Below are 16259 nucleotides of genomic sequence, written 5' to 3'. Positions count from 1 at the left end.
AGATATAGTGTATGCTTGCGCACGTTCTTTCTGTGTACGAAACGTTTATTATTGGTGTGTGTTCGTAGTAAGGGTGAAATATTTTTTATAAAGCAATTTTTGTAATATGTAAATTTATTTATTAATAAATTGGTTACTGATTAGGAAAAAAATGAATTATTTTTTCTTATTTTGTATATGCAGCACCCCCACTTAAAAATTTCCGGCCACCACTGATTCAACGTCCCAAAATAAAATCACTGCCCATAACATATATGAAAAAAAAAAAAAACAATTAACAGCATTTATTCCCGTAGAGCAAGTAGGTGAGGTCGTTTTAGCCTCATCTAACTTTTGAAGAGTGAGTGGGTAGTTCAATCCACTGGTAGCCAATCAGAGAAAGCTAGCCCAAGGCTATCACTAATTTAATCATTTGTCTGTTTTTCATGGTCTTTCTTATAGAAAGAAAAATAAAGTTCTGAACCTTAAAGGAGATAAAAGGATGAAAGAAAGCAAAGATGACTTTGTGAGAAAACTGCAACTATTTTGATTCTTTGAAAGGGAATGCTGTAGCATTTGAATTAGGGATTTCAGATCTGGAAGTTCTTTCCACAGAGTTGAAAATAAAACTTCTTTAATAACTTCACAGCAAATGACAGGTTTTAAAAAAATAAATAAAATAAAATAAATAATAGTGTATAATTATTTGAAGAAAATAACATATTTTGAATACATTTAGAAGGAGACTGAAAATTCACTTGCCACTTCTCTATCATTCGTCTGTGGCAAGCAGAGAATGGATTTCTGTATGCAAATACTAAAAATATAATAAATTTAGTTTAATCCTACCCAAGTGTAAGCAAACAAAATTTGCACCTGAAGTATCTTCAGAACTGAGGCAACTCATAGTAAAGGTTGACCAAGCTCTCATCACTCCTTGTCTCAGTATCTCCCATAATGCAAAGCACATCTCCTTGTGGACATGTATAATGCTATGCATTAAGGGAAGGGCCACTACTCAGACCGGTTTCGACCTTTATTGAGGTCTCGTCAGTGGGAGGCAGACCCAGAAGTAGTGATACTAAGGCAGAAGCAATAGAGAGGTCATATTTTCATATGAGTTGCCAAAAGGCGTGCTACCTTATTATTAATTTACTATGGATTTAGAGAAAGATGTTGGAAGTTTATTTTCCACTTGGTTAGACTGTAATAAATAAGTATAAGTATACGTATAAGTAAATATGACCTCTCCATTGCTTCTGCCTTAGTATCACTATTCCTGGGTCTGTCTCCTACTGACGAGACCTCAATAAAGGTCAAAACCAGTCTGGGTAGTGGCCCATCCCTTAATGCATAGTATTATACGTGTCCACAAGGAGATGTGCTTTGCATTATGGGAGATACTGAGAAAAGGAGTGATGAGAGCTTGGCCTACCTTTACTGCAAGTTGCCTCAGTCTTGAAGATACTTCAGGTGCAAACTTTGTTTGCTTACACTTGGGTAAAGGATTAAACTAAATTTATTATAGTCCAACCAAGTGGAAAATAAACTTCCAACAATTAAAAATATAGCATATCTGGGTTGAAAACAAGACTGAGGAAAGTGCATGCATACACCATGTAGGCTATCTGTCTTTGAGAAGACCCCTGTTAGGTAGCATGTAAACAATATAGGTGAGTTAAGTATAATTTTTTTTTATTATTTTATATATATATATATATATATATATATATATATATATATATAGTGAAACCTGTGGGGTTTCAAGTAAAATTTTTATAATTCATCACTTTTCTAGCTCTTTCACGGTAATTTGCATAAGTCCAAATTTGCTTAAGTCAGGGACTGCCTACACACACACACTAAATCAATGTGTAAATTTACTGTTATGTTTATGTTATCATATTTCTTGAAAAAATAAAGGAGTCAAGCATTTTTTTACATATTCTTTATTAGAACATTATCTGTATATCACTATAAGAGCAAAATAAGACAATATGGGAGTGAGGGGACAAAATAATTCCTTTCCATAAGGGAGGTTATAAGATTACAGTAGCAAATTATAGACCAATCAGTATCCCAGGTGTGGTGTTTTACTAGAAAAATTGGTGAAAAAAGAGAATTCAAGAATAGGTAGATAAAAATATGATCCTGTATGAGGGTCAACATGGCTTTGTGAAGGGTCTGTCATGGCTTAGTAATTTACTAACTTTTTATAATAGAGTAACAGCTGAGTTGGATAAAGAAAATAGCTACACAATGATTTTGCAAAGGCATCTGACAGAATACCACATGGAACTCTGTTACACAAATTAGAACAAATGGGGATGAATATGACACAAGTTATGTGGATAAGAGGGTGGCTGCTGGAAAGATATCAAAAAGTGGTATATGGAGGGACAAAATTGAGACGAAAACAGGTGACTAATGGTGTGCCACAAGGTTTAGTGCTGGGACCATTGCTGTTTAATTTGTACATAAATGATATAAGAAATAACCTGAAAGGAAATATTAATTTCTTCGCTGATGATGCAAAATTAGGTTGAGTAATAGTTAATTGATGTGATGTGGAGAGCTTGCAGGATGATTTAAATAGGCTATCAGTATGGGCAAAAGTTAATGGGTGTCAGTTTAATGTCGAGAAATGTAAAGTTATGCAATTTAGAATAAATAGATCACAAATTGTGTACCACGTTGGTGGCACTGTACTCCAGGAAACAGATGAAGGTAGAGATTTAGGGGTGGTGATGGTAGACAGAGAGTTAAAGTTAAGAAGACATACTGCTAAGGTAGCCCATAAGATTACTTGGCTATTGAAGAACACATTAACAAGTATAGATAAAGAAGTTGCTACCCAAGAAATGCTCCAGCACTTGGTTAGAGGGATAAGAACCAGGGGTCATCCCTGGAAGTTGAATAAAGGTGTGGTTAGGACTAGATTTTTTGCTTGGAGAGTTGTGAATGAATAGAATGGGTTCAATGAGAGGTATGATAGATTGGGTCTCCAGCGATGAGTCTTTGGAGGTGCCCGTATAATAATAAATAAGATAATTTTACAGACAATATACTGTTCCCATTGCTCACCAACTGCAAAATTATTTACATCGATTTAATTATGTATGTTAGTCAAGTAAATAATAGTTTAATATCTGACATTTCACTGACTGATATCTGTCAGCAATAGAAAGTAACAAAAACTAGGAAACTAACTGACAATTCAAAAAATTATATAAAGTTATCACTGTATGTGATAACAATACGCATGTCGCAAGTACAACGTTTTATTTGTTGAGATATTTATTGTAATTTTCATGAAAGTTCATTTTTTTTGGTTAAATGATCTGATTAGAGTTTTCCATATATCTGGTAGGATTAGGCCTTGATTCTTATTTAAGTTACCTGTTGAACGGGCGACTGTAGCAGCTTCTTTGAATGTTCTGGAATTGTAGTTATCTTCTGGGAGCAAACGTCCTAAAATGTCTTCTTCCACAGGGATGTTAGTGAATAGAGATGTAACATCCAGGCTGGCGAGTCATCAACATTTTAGGACGTTTGCTCCCACAAGACATTACTTCTCTATTCCGTCATTGTTTAACATCAAACTTTTTCTTATGGAATAAAACCATATATCAACAATTGACTGGCCTTGCAATGGGTAGCCCCCTCTCTCTCAATCTTGTGCTGATCTCTTTATGGAGGATTTTGAAAGTAAAATCTTAACTCAAACAGACCCTAAACCCACAGTATGGTGGAGATACGTGGATGATATCTTTATCGTTTGGAACCGCACAAAAAAAGGACCTGTTCGACTTTCTTGACAAAATCAACTCTCTACACCACACAATCAAATTCACTCTAGAACTTGAAGAAGATAACCAATTATCATTTCTGGACACTTCCGAATGGTGGTATCAACCTCTCAGTTTACCGCAAACCTACCAATACAGGACGTTATTTGCATTTCACTTCCTCACACCACATTTCTCAGAAACTTAGTATTGTACACATGTTGAAGAACCGTGCCTCTCTCCTTACAACAGATCAACACGCCTCCAGGAAGAACTATCCCTGATATCCACCAACCTTACCATGAATGGTTTTCCTCGAAGACTCGTCCACAAGATACTTTTCTCTGAACCCTGACAAAGACAACAAGATGATGTACGTTATATTTCTACCATCGTCATTCCATACTTAGGGACAGTTTCCAATAAGATTGCTAGACTCCTTAGACCACATAAAATAAGAATGGCCTTTAAACCCACAGAAACGATTAGACAATTCTTAAGATCTCCAAAAGATAGCCATCCTTTCTCCAAATATGCTGGTGTTTATAACATACCATGCTCGTGCGGCTTGAATTACATTGGCCAAACATCAAGGAGCCTTGAAATTAGGCAAAAAGAACACATTGGTGACGTCAATAATAACAGAGAAGAAAAATCGGGGTTAGCTTTTCATTTCTCAAGAACGAACCATACCATAGTGGGATAGAAGCACAATTCATTACATGGAGGAGGACTTCCGCTCCCGAATTTTTAAGGAGGCCACAACAGTTGCCCGCTGTACACAAAACTTTAATAGGAACCAAGGACTAATCTTGCCCGTGATCTGGAAGACTCTTATCAGATTCTTCAACTCGCCAGAACTGAATTATAGTGCAACTATAGAACGTTCCTAAATAACAACAAGTGATATCATCCACGCTCTATGAATGTATTGTACGTGCTCTGTTCTTTGTTTAATATAATTGGAATCGGTTGATTATAGTTTGTAACAGTTTTTTACTTTTTAGTGCCATACATCAGTTATGCACCCTGAAGATGCCAACAGACTTAGTTGGTGAAACTAGTTGGTATAACTTAGTTGTTTATTATATGCACTTGATCAATATAATCCCAATAAAAGTCTTTCCAGAGCTTTTTGGTCAAGAAAATTAAACGTTTTTAACATAGTACACATTATCTTGTTGATTGGAATATCCTTATATTAAGTCTACATAAAGATATTACAAATTATTATGGAGACACTAAAGCTTTCGTTAAAACGAACAACATTAAAACCAAGGATTTCAGAGTTGAGAAAGGTGTAATGCAGGGTTGCGCTCTTTCACCTCAACTATTTATCATCTTCTTAGAAGAAGTCTGTAAAACCATAGCTGATGAACCAGTGTAAAAATCAATGGCACCAACATTAATCACATCAAATATGCTGATGATATCATTATCCTAGCAGATTCTAAATCACAGTTAGAAAAAACTATTAATATCTTAAATGACTCCTGTAAAACCTATGGTATGAAAATAAATCTTCATAAAACAAAAATAATGAAGATAGGTAGAGAAGAAGAAGAAAATATTTCTAAATCTCGAAAATCATCTGTTGGAACAAGTTAATAAATATGTTTATCTTGGCAGTCTCATTTCCAGTAACCTCAACAACATGGAAACAGTAAAACACAGGCTAAACCTTGGCTTGACCAGTATGAATAAACTAAATAAAATATGGAAAAATAAAAAAATCTAAAACAAGTCTAAAACTAAAATTATATAAAACAATTATCATCCCCTCAGCTACCTATGCTTCATAAGCCTGGAGATTAACTCAACAACCAATCAAGAAACTTCAAGCATTTGAAATGAAATGCCTCAGAAAAATCAATAACACCCACTGGATGCAACACAAGACCAATGATCAAGTCAGAATAGATTTAAACTTCCCAGATGATATAATAGACACAATCATTAAGCATCAGCTGAGAAGGTTTGGACACATCCAGAGAATGGCCCCCCTCATAGATTGCCATATTTAGCTCTGAATGGATGTATAGGAGGTAAAAGACCTAGAGGCAGACCGAGAAGTACTTGGATAAAGTTAATGAAAGAACATTTCCATCTGCCCAACTACAGACTCATGACTGAGGTGGCCAAAGATCACGATAAGTGTAGAACCTTTCTTCTTAGTGGACTCAACCTATTACCAAGTGGATGAGATGATGAAGTCTATATAAACTGCATATCTGACTAAGCATAGAATACTTTACTCATATATGAGGAAGTGGTATTAAAATTTCTAGTCTCTCTTTCTCACCAATACAGTCCATTCTCTTTTACATGGATATCTAACTCTGCTGCATGAACGTTTAAGATATTTAGATAGCTAGTGCTCTTTAGTATTGGAATCAGTAATTCCCCCACTTTCCTCTAAGTACAGTGATATCTCGCTAATCCGAACCTCTTTAGTCCAAACCCTCCGGTAATCCGAACTGCGGGTTGAATATTATATATTATTATTTTGTGTACTATTATTTTTATTTAATAATTATTATTTTAACTATTATTATTTATTTTATTATTATTACAGTACAGTATAACTACGGTGATACACAAAAAGAGGAAATTCAAAACGTGCATAATTTGGTTAAAAATACAAATCAGATGCTGAAATTATAAATATGACGCTACAGAATGAATTAGATGATGATAAAGAACCCGAAGAAAAAAAAAGTAAAACGTAAAGAGGCAGTTGACAGTTTTAATGTGTGTATAGAATGGGCTAAGCAGAATGATACACCATTCCACAAAATTTTATTGCTAATGCAGCTTCCAGAAGAAGCATTTGAAAAAAGTTTAGCTTCCAAGAAGCAAAAGAAACCAGTGACTATTTTTACAAAGAAATCAAAAAACTTTTTTTTTGTGTTATTTTGAAACTTTTTTTTGTGTTGTGTACAAGAAAGTGATATTTTTACGCAAATGAATTTATGTACTGAACTATGCAATTTTATTAAATTGCATAGTTCAGTACACAAATACAGATAAGCCTCAACAATACAGATATATACAAACTAATTTTTTTTTTACTAAATAAACTTGCGTGCTGTATTATTTTTTCAGTTTTACATTACAGTACAGTAGTTTTTTCTATCAGTTACTTCATTTATTTACAGAATTAATTTGATGTACCATTAGAATCTGATTATTTTTGTCTCTTGGGGGGGGGGGGATTCGCTAATCCTACCGAGCATGGTTTTTATTAGTTCGGATTAGCGAGATACCACTGTATATTAAGACATCCTGTAACCAGTCATTCATTCAACTGCAAATCCCCATTTTTCTCAATCTTAATTCATATGTATCCTGTTATTTGCATTATCCATAGATTACTGAATCCTTTTGTTGCAGTACTAAGATTCTTAACATTCACCATACTTTTTTTATATGGATACATTAACTTTTAAAGATTATTAGTATTGGCAATGTTATACAAAAATCAACTGTTCCTTTAAACACTTTTAGCCACAGACTAAAATTCTCTATCAAATATAAAGAACATGAATCTACAATTGCTCTAAATTTGACTCTCACCAGATCTGACCATTATATTGGTAGTAAGGTATACCATAAACCTACCAGCATTGGAAGCTACTTATATTTCTCTTCCTATCACGCTTACTATACCGAAAGGATTGGTCATTTTAATACAGTTTATTAATACTAAGAACTTATTGTTAAAAGACCATAAGGTTTAATGATTACAAATACAAAGAGCCAACAAGTTTCACTAGCCACTGTCTAGCATTTTCAAGGCTGTACTGGTGTGAAAACGAATGCATCAAGTTACATGAAAGCATACACTTTAGTAACTGCTAGGCCGTTACATTTGATAATTCGTGTTTGAATGCATGCATGCGTTCGAATGCTTCAGTCAGAATCTGGTACATGACCACATGTTGTGTAGTTTTTCGCATATTGTAGTTCTGTTCAGTTGAGAGAATTGATGAGATATTTCCATATGTCTTTAAGAATAGCACCTTGATTTCTATTTAAATTATTGCCTGCACATAGCACCACTGCTGCTTCTTTGAAAGTTCTGTGTCTGTAGTCATTCTCGATGTAAGGCATAGAACTGTTTTTCCAATCTATAACATGATGAGCTAAACCAGATGTGATGATTCTATTGTGATTGACATTCCCCACACATTCCTTCTGTCTTATTTCAAAACTTCTAGAGGTCTGTCCAATGTAAGAAAGGCCACACGTGCATGGAATTTCATATACTCCAGGAAATTTGAAGAAAGGTACCTCATCTTTGGGTGATCTTAAGACTTATCTGATCGTGGTAGTTGGTTTAAAAACTACTCTGATGTTATGAGCTTTTAACATGCTTGCCAATTTTGTGGATACTGAATTAATATATGGAATGACAGCTGTGGACACATATCGGGACTCCGTTCCACGTTATTGGAGGTTGTCTTTAAAAAGCAATTTGTTTAAAATGTTAGAAGGGGTATCCATTCAGAGATAGAGTGTTAGATATTTGTGACAGTTCTCTCTGTACATCTACTTCTTTTGAAATAGACCTTAAGGCTCTATTACGGAACATATGAATGATGCTGTGTTTTTGTGATCTATGATGGTTAGATGAATGGTGTAGATATCTACCTGTATCTGTGGGTTTCTTGTAAATGGACAGTTGGACATTGTTATCTCCTCTCCTCACCAGTATATCAAGAAAGGGTAGTTCTTTGTTCTTCTCCAGTTCCATAGTGAATTTGATCAAATTTAAATAAGATCAAAAGCTATCATTTCTCAACATCAAATCACGTTATAGATTGGAAACACAGTTCTATGCCTTACATCGAGAATGACTACAGACACAGAAAACTTTCAAAGAAGCAGCAATGGTGCTACGCACAGGCAATAATTTAAATAGGAATCAAGCTGCTATTCTTAAAGACATATGGAAATATCTCATCAACTCTCTCAGCTGAACAGAACTACAATATGCGAAAAACTACACAACACGTGGCCATGTACTGGATTCTGACTGAAGCATTCGAACACATGCATGCCATCAAACACAAATTATCAAATGTATGGCCTAGCAGTTACTAAAGTGTATGTTTTCATGTAACTTGATCCATTTGTTTTCACACCAATACAGCCTTGAAAAAAATGCTAGGAAGTGGCTAGTGAAACTTGTATTTGTCATCATTAAATCTTATGGTCTTTTAACAATAAAAGTTCTTAGTTTTAATACATTAGACCAAATATGAACAATGTAACAGTTTGTTAATGCTAACAAATACTCTTTCACACTACTGCTCTAAACCAAGAAATCACATATCTAAAAATGATCTTCCTTTTTTTTTCACTAATACCCTCAACAACTAATAGATAATGCCACTTAAGTAGCCAGAAATCGTATGCCTTCTTCCCAAAGCAACTAATTCAAATCCTACACCAATCTAAAATTGCAATATATTCATAATATTTACAAAACCATCAAATAAAACACATTTTCAAATATTCAAATTATAATAATGCCTTCACTAGAAGGAACAGACTATATTAAAGCATAAACCCACAATATCTCAGACCGATGTTTTACTATAGCACAATGTTGTTCATAAGCTTTACTGCCAATTAGGAGGCAATACCTGCTACAATCGATCCACTATTCGCTGCTTAAGTCTTACTTTACTTAATGGAAAATTATCCCACCACTAAAAAGAAATGCATCCAAAAACACACCAATAATATCAACAAAAATTTCACAAATGAAACATCATTGCATACAATACAACATGAACACATCCCTGAAATAGATCAAGTTATCAAGATGTTGGAAGTTTTTTCCACTTGGTTAGACTACAATAAATTTAGTTTAATCCTTTATCTGATTGTAAGCAACCAAAGTTTGCACCTGAAGTATCTTCAGTAATGAGGCAACTCGTCGTAAAGGTGGACCAAGCTCTCACGCTTGTCTTAGTATCTCCTATAATGCAAAGCACATCTCCTTGCGAATATGTATAATGCTATGCATTAAGGGAAGGGCCACTACCCAGACCGATTTCGACCTTTATTGAATGTTCAAGTACAGGTCAAACTCAAAAAACTCAGCATTGTTCCTCTTAGTAACAGGCTCACCCTGCCACTGAGAAGAACTCTCAGCATTGGCTCTACCCTGTGGCAGGCTCACCCCACCACCAAGCAGAGCCGCTCATTTGCTCATATATCATCTGAAGGGTAACAGCAACAGCCGTGCCATTCATCACCCAAATTTCCAACCGGTTTCGACCTTTATTGAGGTCTCATCAGTGGAGCCAGACCCAGAGGTGGTGATACTAAGGTGAAAGTAATGAAGAAGTCATATTTACCTATACGAGTTGCCAAAAGGTGTCTCACCTTATTATTATTAAATTACTCTGGATTTAGAGAAAGATGGATTTTCCCACTTGGTTAAACTAATAAATTTAGTTTAATCCTTTATCCAAGTGTAAGCAACCAAAGTTTGTGCCTGAAGTATCTCAGGACTGAGGCAACTTGTGGTAAAGGTAGACCAAGCTCTCATCACTTGTCTTAGTATCTCCCATAATGCAAAGTACATCTCCTTGTACTTTGCATTATAATGACATATATAATGCTATGCATTAAGGGAAGAGCCATTACCCAGACTGGTTGGTTGCTTAAACTTGGATAAAGGATTAAACTAAATTTATTATAGTCTAACCAAGTGGAAAAAACTTCCAACATCTTTCTCTAAATCCAGAGTAATTTAATAATAAGGTGAGACACCTCTTGTATAGATAAATATGACTTCTCCATTACTTCCACCTTGGTATCACCACCTCTGGGTCTGGCTCCCACTGATGAGACCTCAATAAAGGTCGAAACCGGTCTAGGTAGTGGCCCTTTCCTTAATGCATAGCATTATACATGTCTGCAAGGAGATGTGCTTTGCATTATGGGAGATACTAAGACAAGTGATGACAGCTTGGTCTGCCTTTACCGTGGTTACCTCAGTCCTGAAGACACTTGAGGTGCAAACTTTGGTTGCTTACACTTGAATAAAGAATTAAACTAAATTTATTATTCAAATTACCAAGATTGATTTCCAAGATAACGAAACCAAATTATATTTTTTCCGAATCTCCAGTGATAAGAACAAATTGGGATACTATTAACACAAAAAAGACCCTATCTAATTTTGCCCTCATGGCAATTAAACAAAATAACTCACTCTCAATTAATCTCTAACTCCCCACTACTCTCAAAACAACCAAACTTCTCTTAATACTCTTAATCACGCACAGTTCATAATCAGTTTTGTGCTGTTCATCATCTGATGACGATTCTCACAAAACAGCCAGCACTAGCTGCTGGTCCTGTATATATTTCACTAGTTTCTGCTCTTTTTGATCTTTAATTCTTGGTTTTAATTTTTTTTAGAACTTTCCTTTTCAAAATTTCTAATCCACTTATTCGTTAGTTTCCTTGTTTACTGGTCTTATTTACATATCATTATCAACACCATTCTCTCACCACATGTTCTCGATTTAATTGAGTTTGGCTCCAAATACTTTGCATTTGGAACCAAAATACAGACATACCTAGTCTAGTTGTATCGTCCAAAAATATACAACTAGGTATGTCTTTTAAAATTGCTCTTCAGCATTAATTAAAATTTTATTAGTCTTTTAACTTAGACTCTGGGTCAGTGATACAGGATAGCTCCATCACTTACTAAGCTCTGCTATTTTTGTATTATCTGACATATATTAGGAGTGACATGAAACTTTAGTATCAGAAAATTTGTTCTTTTAAAAAATGTTCTATGAAAAAAATGTTAAGTACATTTTTGCCTTTGCCTTTCATTCTATTAAAAAGAAAACAATTTTTGCAAATTTTGGGCAGCAATTCAATAAATCTTCCGAAATTCAAATCAGTAGTTAAAAAAATAAGTTTTTTTTTATTGTTTCCCATGTTTTGATATCTCTGTGCACTATCTCCAAAATAAGCATGTAGTATTAGATCAATATTTTAAGAAATATTACATTTGAAGGTCTCTTGTGGGTAGAGTGATATTAAAAAATAAGATTCTATTTAATGTAAAACAAAGCACTCTCTGCAAATTCAAAACTTCATGACCACCCATGAGCAAATTAATAATACTGAAACTATTAAAACAATGTTCTTTATTTACAATGACACTACCGAGTGATTATTAATTACAATTTATATTTTAAGATTTAAAGTTCATGTCATTACGATAGTTCTAAAAATTAAAATTATTCATAACAATCTTGAAAATAAAACTTTTATATACAGTAAGCTCCTTCTCATACAAATGCACATAAACCAGACCTTTTTCATGAACTGATTTCTTTACCAAACAGGACATCCAAATCTTTTAATTATTTTCTCTTCATCTGCTAAGTCCTTTTGAACTTTTTTTCTCATGTAGAAAATTGGACAATCACGACTGAAAAATGTTTAAGAATTTTACATTAAGAAAGAATAATTAGATCCCCTTCTTAAAAAAATGTTTGTAAAACTACAATATACATCTATATGCATTTCGTATATATTGCATTTATCAGATTAATATCAATTGTTAGTGTGCATCTTAAAAGGATATCCAGGACATGGCAGAATCGCTGGATGAGTGGATAGCATAGTATATATACTCTCCAAGCAACAGGCTGCGGGTTCACATCCTGTCATGAGCACGAATAATATGCTATTAGGTAATAAAATAAATCTCACAAAAAATAAAATAAAAAATTATTAATTTTATTTTTAATGTAGCAATGTGCTACATATTTACACCCTTTGGTAGGTGTAAAAAAATTACATTTTGTAAGTTCAGTGCCAACAATTCTCACACAAAAAAAATAAAAATAAAATAAAATAAGTCTGTGATCAGCCCTTCCATTTCTACCTTCTAAGGAACTTTTAATTCAGATCCAGATCTTCCCCTAAATATTTTCACCATTATTTTTTATTTGAGGGCTTATGTTTCTAAACCTTTATCACCGATTCTATTTACGAGGTGATCATAAAAATGTAAAGTCATGTGATAGTCTAAACACAGCTAATCATACTACCTTAGATTAGCTGTGTTTAGACATTCTTAAATATTAATAACAATTTTTTTCTCTCCAGTGCATTTGCAATTATTTACAACAATAACTCTTTTCTGGCTAGGTGGAATTTAATAAAATTGGAATTTAAGATTTATATTAGAATATGTCCACATGTTCTAGAGTACATCCTAAACAGAGGATATTTAATATTGGTTGAATCTGAAATGGCTGAATGAAATTTGGTTCTGAAAATGCCTACTAAAATCTGTCACATCATTTCAATTTTAGTTTCAACTGGGTCATTTATAGCAGCAAAACTAGACAAAAATTATATATCCAAAGTACATGAGAAAAATGGGTAGACATATAAAAAATGTGCTATTTCTGCATGAATTCTATTAATGACATGAAAGATACAGACTTACCAAAGTAAGTGAAACAGATAAAAAGCACATGCGTAAGTATCAACCAGCATTTAGTCATTTCTGTGTGCTATGATTGATAGGTTATATTAAATCAACATAAAGTGACGCAGAATGTTTAAAATGTACATATAACAGTATGGTATATGAAGTGATTTGTGTTTTAATAGTTACATTTTAATAGTTATTAATAAATTTAAATAATAATAATAACAGTAAAGTTGGGTTTTTAGTAGAATCATTTCCCAAAAATGAGAAAGCTTGAGGCAATAGTTACACATTCTCTTTCGTGCTCTAGTTCATAGGTTCCTTGCTGCATTCTACTAAATATAAGAGAATCCATTATCCTGGAGTTTATCAGAACCTTTGTACTTATGGCCTCACATCCTTTGGACAAACTGGAAGATAGTCTGTTAACATGGAATACCAAGATATGGAATACCTAACAGCTGAATTTGATAAGTCTGGTCTTGCTAAGCATGCTATCTTCTCTGACAGACAGAATTCAATGGAATGAAGCCAAAGTCCTTCACAAGCCATTTCTAAATGGAGAGACTTCACAAAGAGAGCTGGGAAGCACAGCTCAGTCAGTTCAAACAGATATCAGTGGGCTTTTACCAATTTTGTGAAATGGTTCTGTTAAGCATCCAACATTACTGTTATTTTTCCCCCCCATTTATTAATAACCACTGAACTCTAATAACATTCTGGATTTTAGTCCCAACTCATTATCAGTAAAGTCATATGAATCACATACTTTATCGTTACAGTTACATTTTAAACATGTTATTCTACTATATTTTGATTTAATGTAACCTATAAATTATCATACAGATTGCCTAGATACTAAAAAGCATACTAAACTATATAAGTTTTACTTGTTTCAATTATTTGAGGTAGGGTGGCCGAGCGGTCTAAGGCATTGGTTTAGGGCACATCTCTTCAGAGGCGTGGGTTGGAATCCCACCCCCTTACAAAAGGTGTTTTGCTGGCCTGATTGGCTGAGTTGTTAGCATATCTGCTCTCAAGCCAAAAGGCTGCAGGTTCGAATCCTGCCATAGGCATGGATGTTTGTGATTGTGAAAATACTAGTGGTGGGCAGTAGATGGCATTGATGTAAATGATGATGGTAGTTGTGGTGGAGACAGAGTTATAGAGTAGGTGCTTCCCTCGATGAGCCTTTGGACTCTCTGGTTCACAAATTATTACGTGACACCTCCAGGTGTCACGTAATAATAATAATTTCTGTATGCGTATAATTTAAAATGCCCTCAGTGGATTTTTATAAAATAACTACTACTCAATGTCACTTTTTGAATACCACCACTGCCACAGAAATCACAAAAGCTCGCAGGAAAATGACAGAAATACAGACAACTGAATATTTATCTGTTAATTAAAGTGTTGTTATCTGATAGCAGTGTCTATTAGAAACACACATGAAGTGTGTGTTTTTAATAGACACTGTTTAAAATCAATTTCTGATAGCAGTGTCTATTAGAAACACACACTTCAATTCATTTAATACTGCTATTGAAAGAAAGTATAGCATTTAATGTTATCTACATTCCATATCTTTTACAAGTTTTACCTGAAGAGTGAATTTAACGGTTCTTGTTTTATGCATCCTCTCAAACAGTGATATTAATCCCCAGAATTCTTACTTGGGGCTAAGGAAAAAGATAAAATAAAATAAAGTATGAAGGGGAGATGCATACATATACTACCCGGAATTCTTACATCATCATCATCAAATTCCTGCCATGTACCCTCAAGGGGTGTACAGGATATGATAGTACTACATGAAAAAAAAAAAATTACATCATTATTAATTTCCTATCTACAATTTTCCTCCAAATCAGCCTGTTACTTGTCATCACTCCAACATTATCAGATCTTATATTTCTATCGTCTAAGGCACTTTGTACCGTATCAATCCACCTATATCTTGGTCTTCCTCTGGGTCGTATTGCTGCCAACCTGGCAGAGAACACTTGTTTTGCTAATCTTTCCTCGCCCATTCTGTTTAAGTGACCATACCACCTGAGTTAGCTCTGCTAACGCATTCCTGGATGCTGACAATGCCAAGTTCTTTCCTAATATCCTCGTTTTTAATATGATACTGCCATTGATGCCATCTGTTCATGCCTATAATCTTTCTCAGGACTCTCATATCTGTGGTCTCTAGTCTTTGGTCAAGTGTTTTACTTCTGACCCAGCTCTCGGATCCATAAGTTAAAACTGGTTTGAACACTGTCTTGTATACAGCTAATTTAGTGTTCCGACTAATTTCTCTCTTATTCCATATGAATTTATTCAATTGATTTCCCACCATACCAGCTTTGCAAGAAATGCAATAAATAGTATAAATAACAATATATCCAGCCTTCAATTAACTATAAGTATTTCTAGTTATCTAGTCTTATGATCATCTGGTTCAGTTTAGTTCACAAATTGGTCATCAGAAACAAATATATCCAGCCTTCAATTAACTATAAGTATTTCTAGTTATATAGTCTCATGATCATCTGGTTCAGTTTAGTTCACAAATTGGTCATCAGAAACAATAATTAAAATTAGCATATTTTGTTTAGTCATAGATATTTAAAAAACTGACAATGCATTTGTATTTCATGCTACTCACAGTATAAAAATTAACTTTGTAAATTAAATGAAATTTTTGATATAGACTTTAGTTTCAACCATATCACAAAAAACCTTCTCTGAGGGAAAAAAAAAAAAGGGAAATATGTCTAATATGATGGTTACTAGTTATATGGCAAGTGCTGCATGAAAGGTTGAGAATACTATGATGTTAAGACTGATGCTACCTGTTAGTACTTTTGATACATTTGTTTGCAACAGTGTGATCCAAACTTTGGAATAACAAAACTCTTTCTGTTCTCGAATAGTGAACTATAATTTCTACAGAAAAAAAAAAAAAAAAAAAAAAAAAAAAGAAATATGTATTAGTTCTGTTGATACTTTGG

General features: G+C 33.9%; 1 protein-coding gene across 4 annotated transcripts in view; it reads right to left on the bottom strand.

The window, feature by feature from the left end:
- Positions 1–11975: 11975 nt before the first annotated feature.
- Positions 11976–16259, bottom strand: part of PolD1 (DNA polymerase delta 1, catalytic subunit) — a 235125-nt gene continuing 230841 nt past the window's right edge. For all 4 annotated transcript variants that reach the window (XM_090414807.1, XM_090414808.1, XM_090414806.1 and 1 more), the window contains one exon: positions 11976–12243. In XM_090414807.1, coding sequence (XP_090270933.1) covers positions 12147–12243 — 97 coding nt within the window. In that variant the 3' untranslated portion in view covers positions 11976–12146. The remainder of the gene's footprint in view (positions 12244–16259) is intronic.

Source organism: Typopeltis vanoorti, chromosome 25, assembly GCF_054136105.1.
Source record: "Typopeltis vanoorti isolate ZY-2024b chromosome 25, IOZ_Tvanoo_1.0, whole genome shotgun sequence".
NCBI classification, from domain to species: Eukaryota; Metazoa; Arthropoda; class Arachnida; order Uropygi; family Thelyphonidae; genus Typopeltis; species Typopeltis vanoorti.
This window is presented reverse-complemented; position numbering and strand designations above follow the sequence as displayed.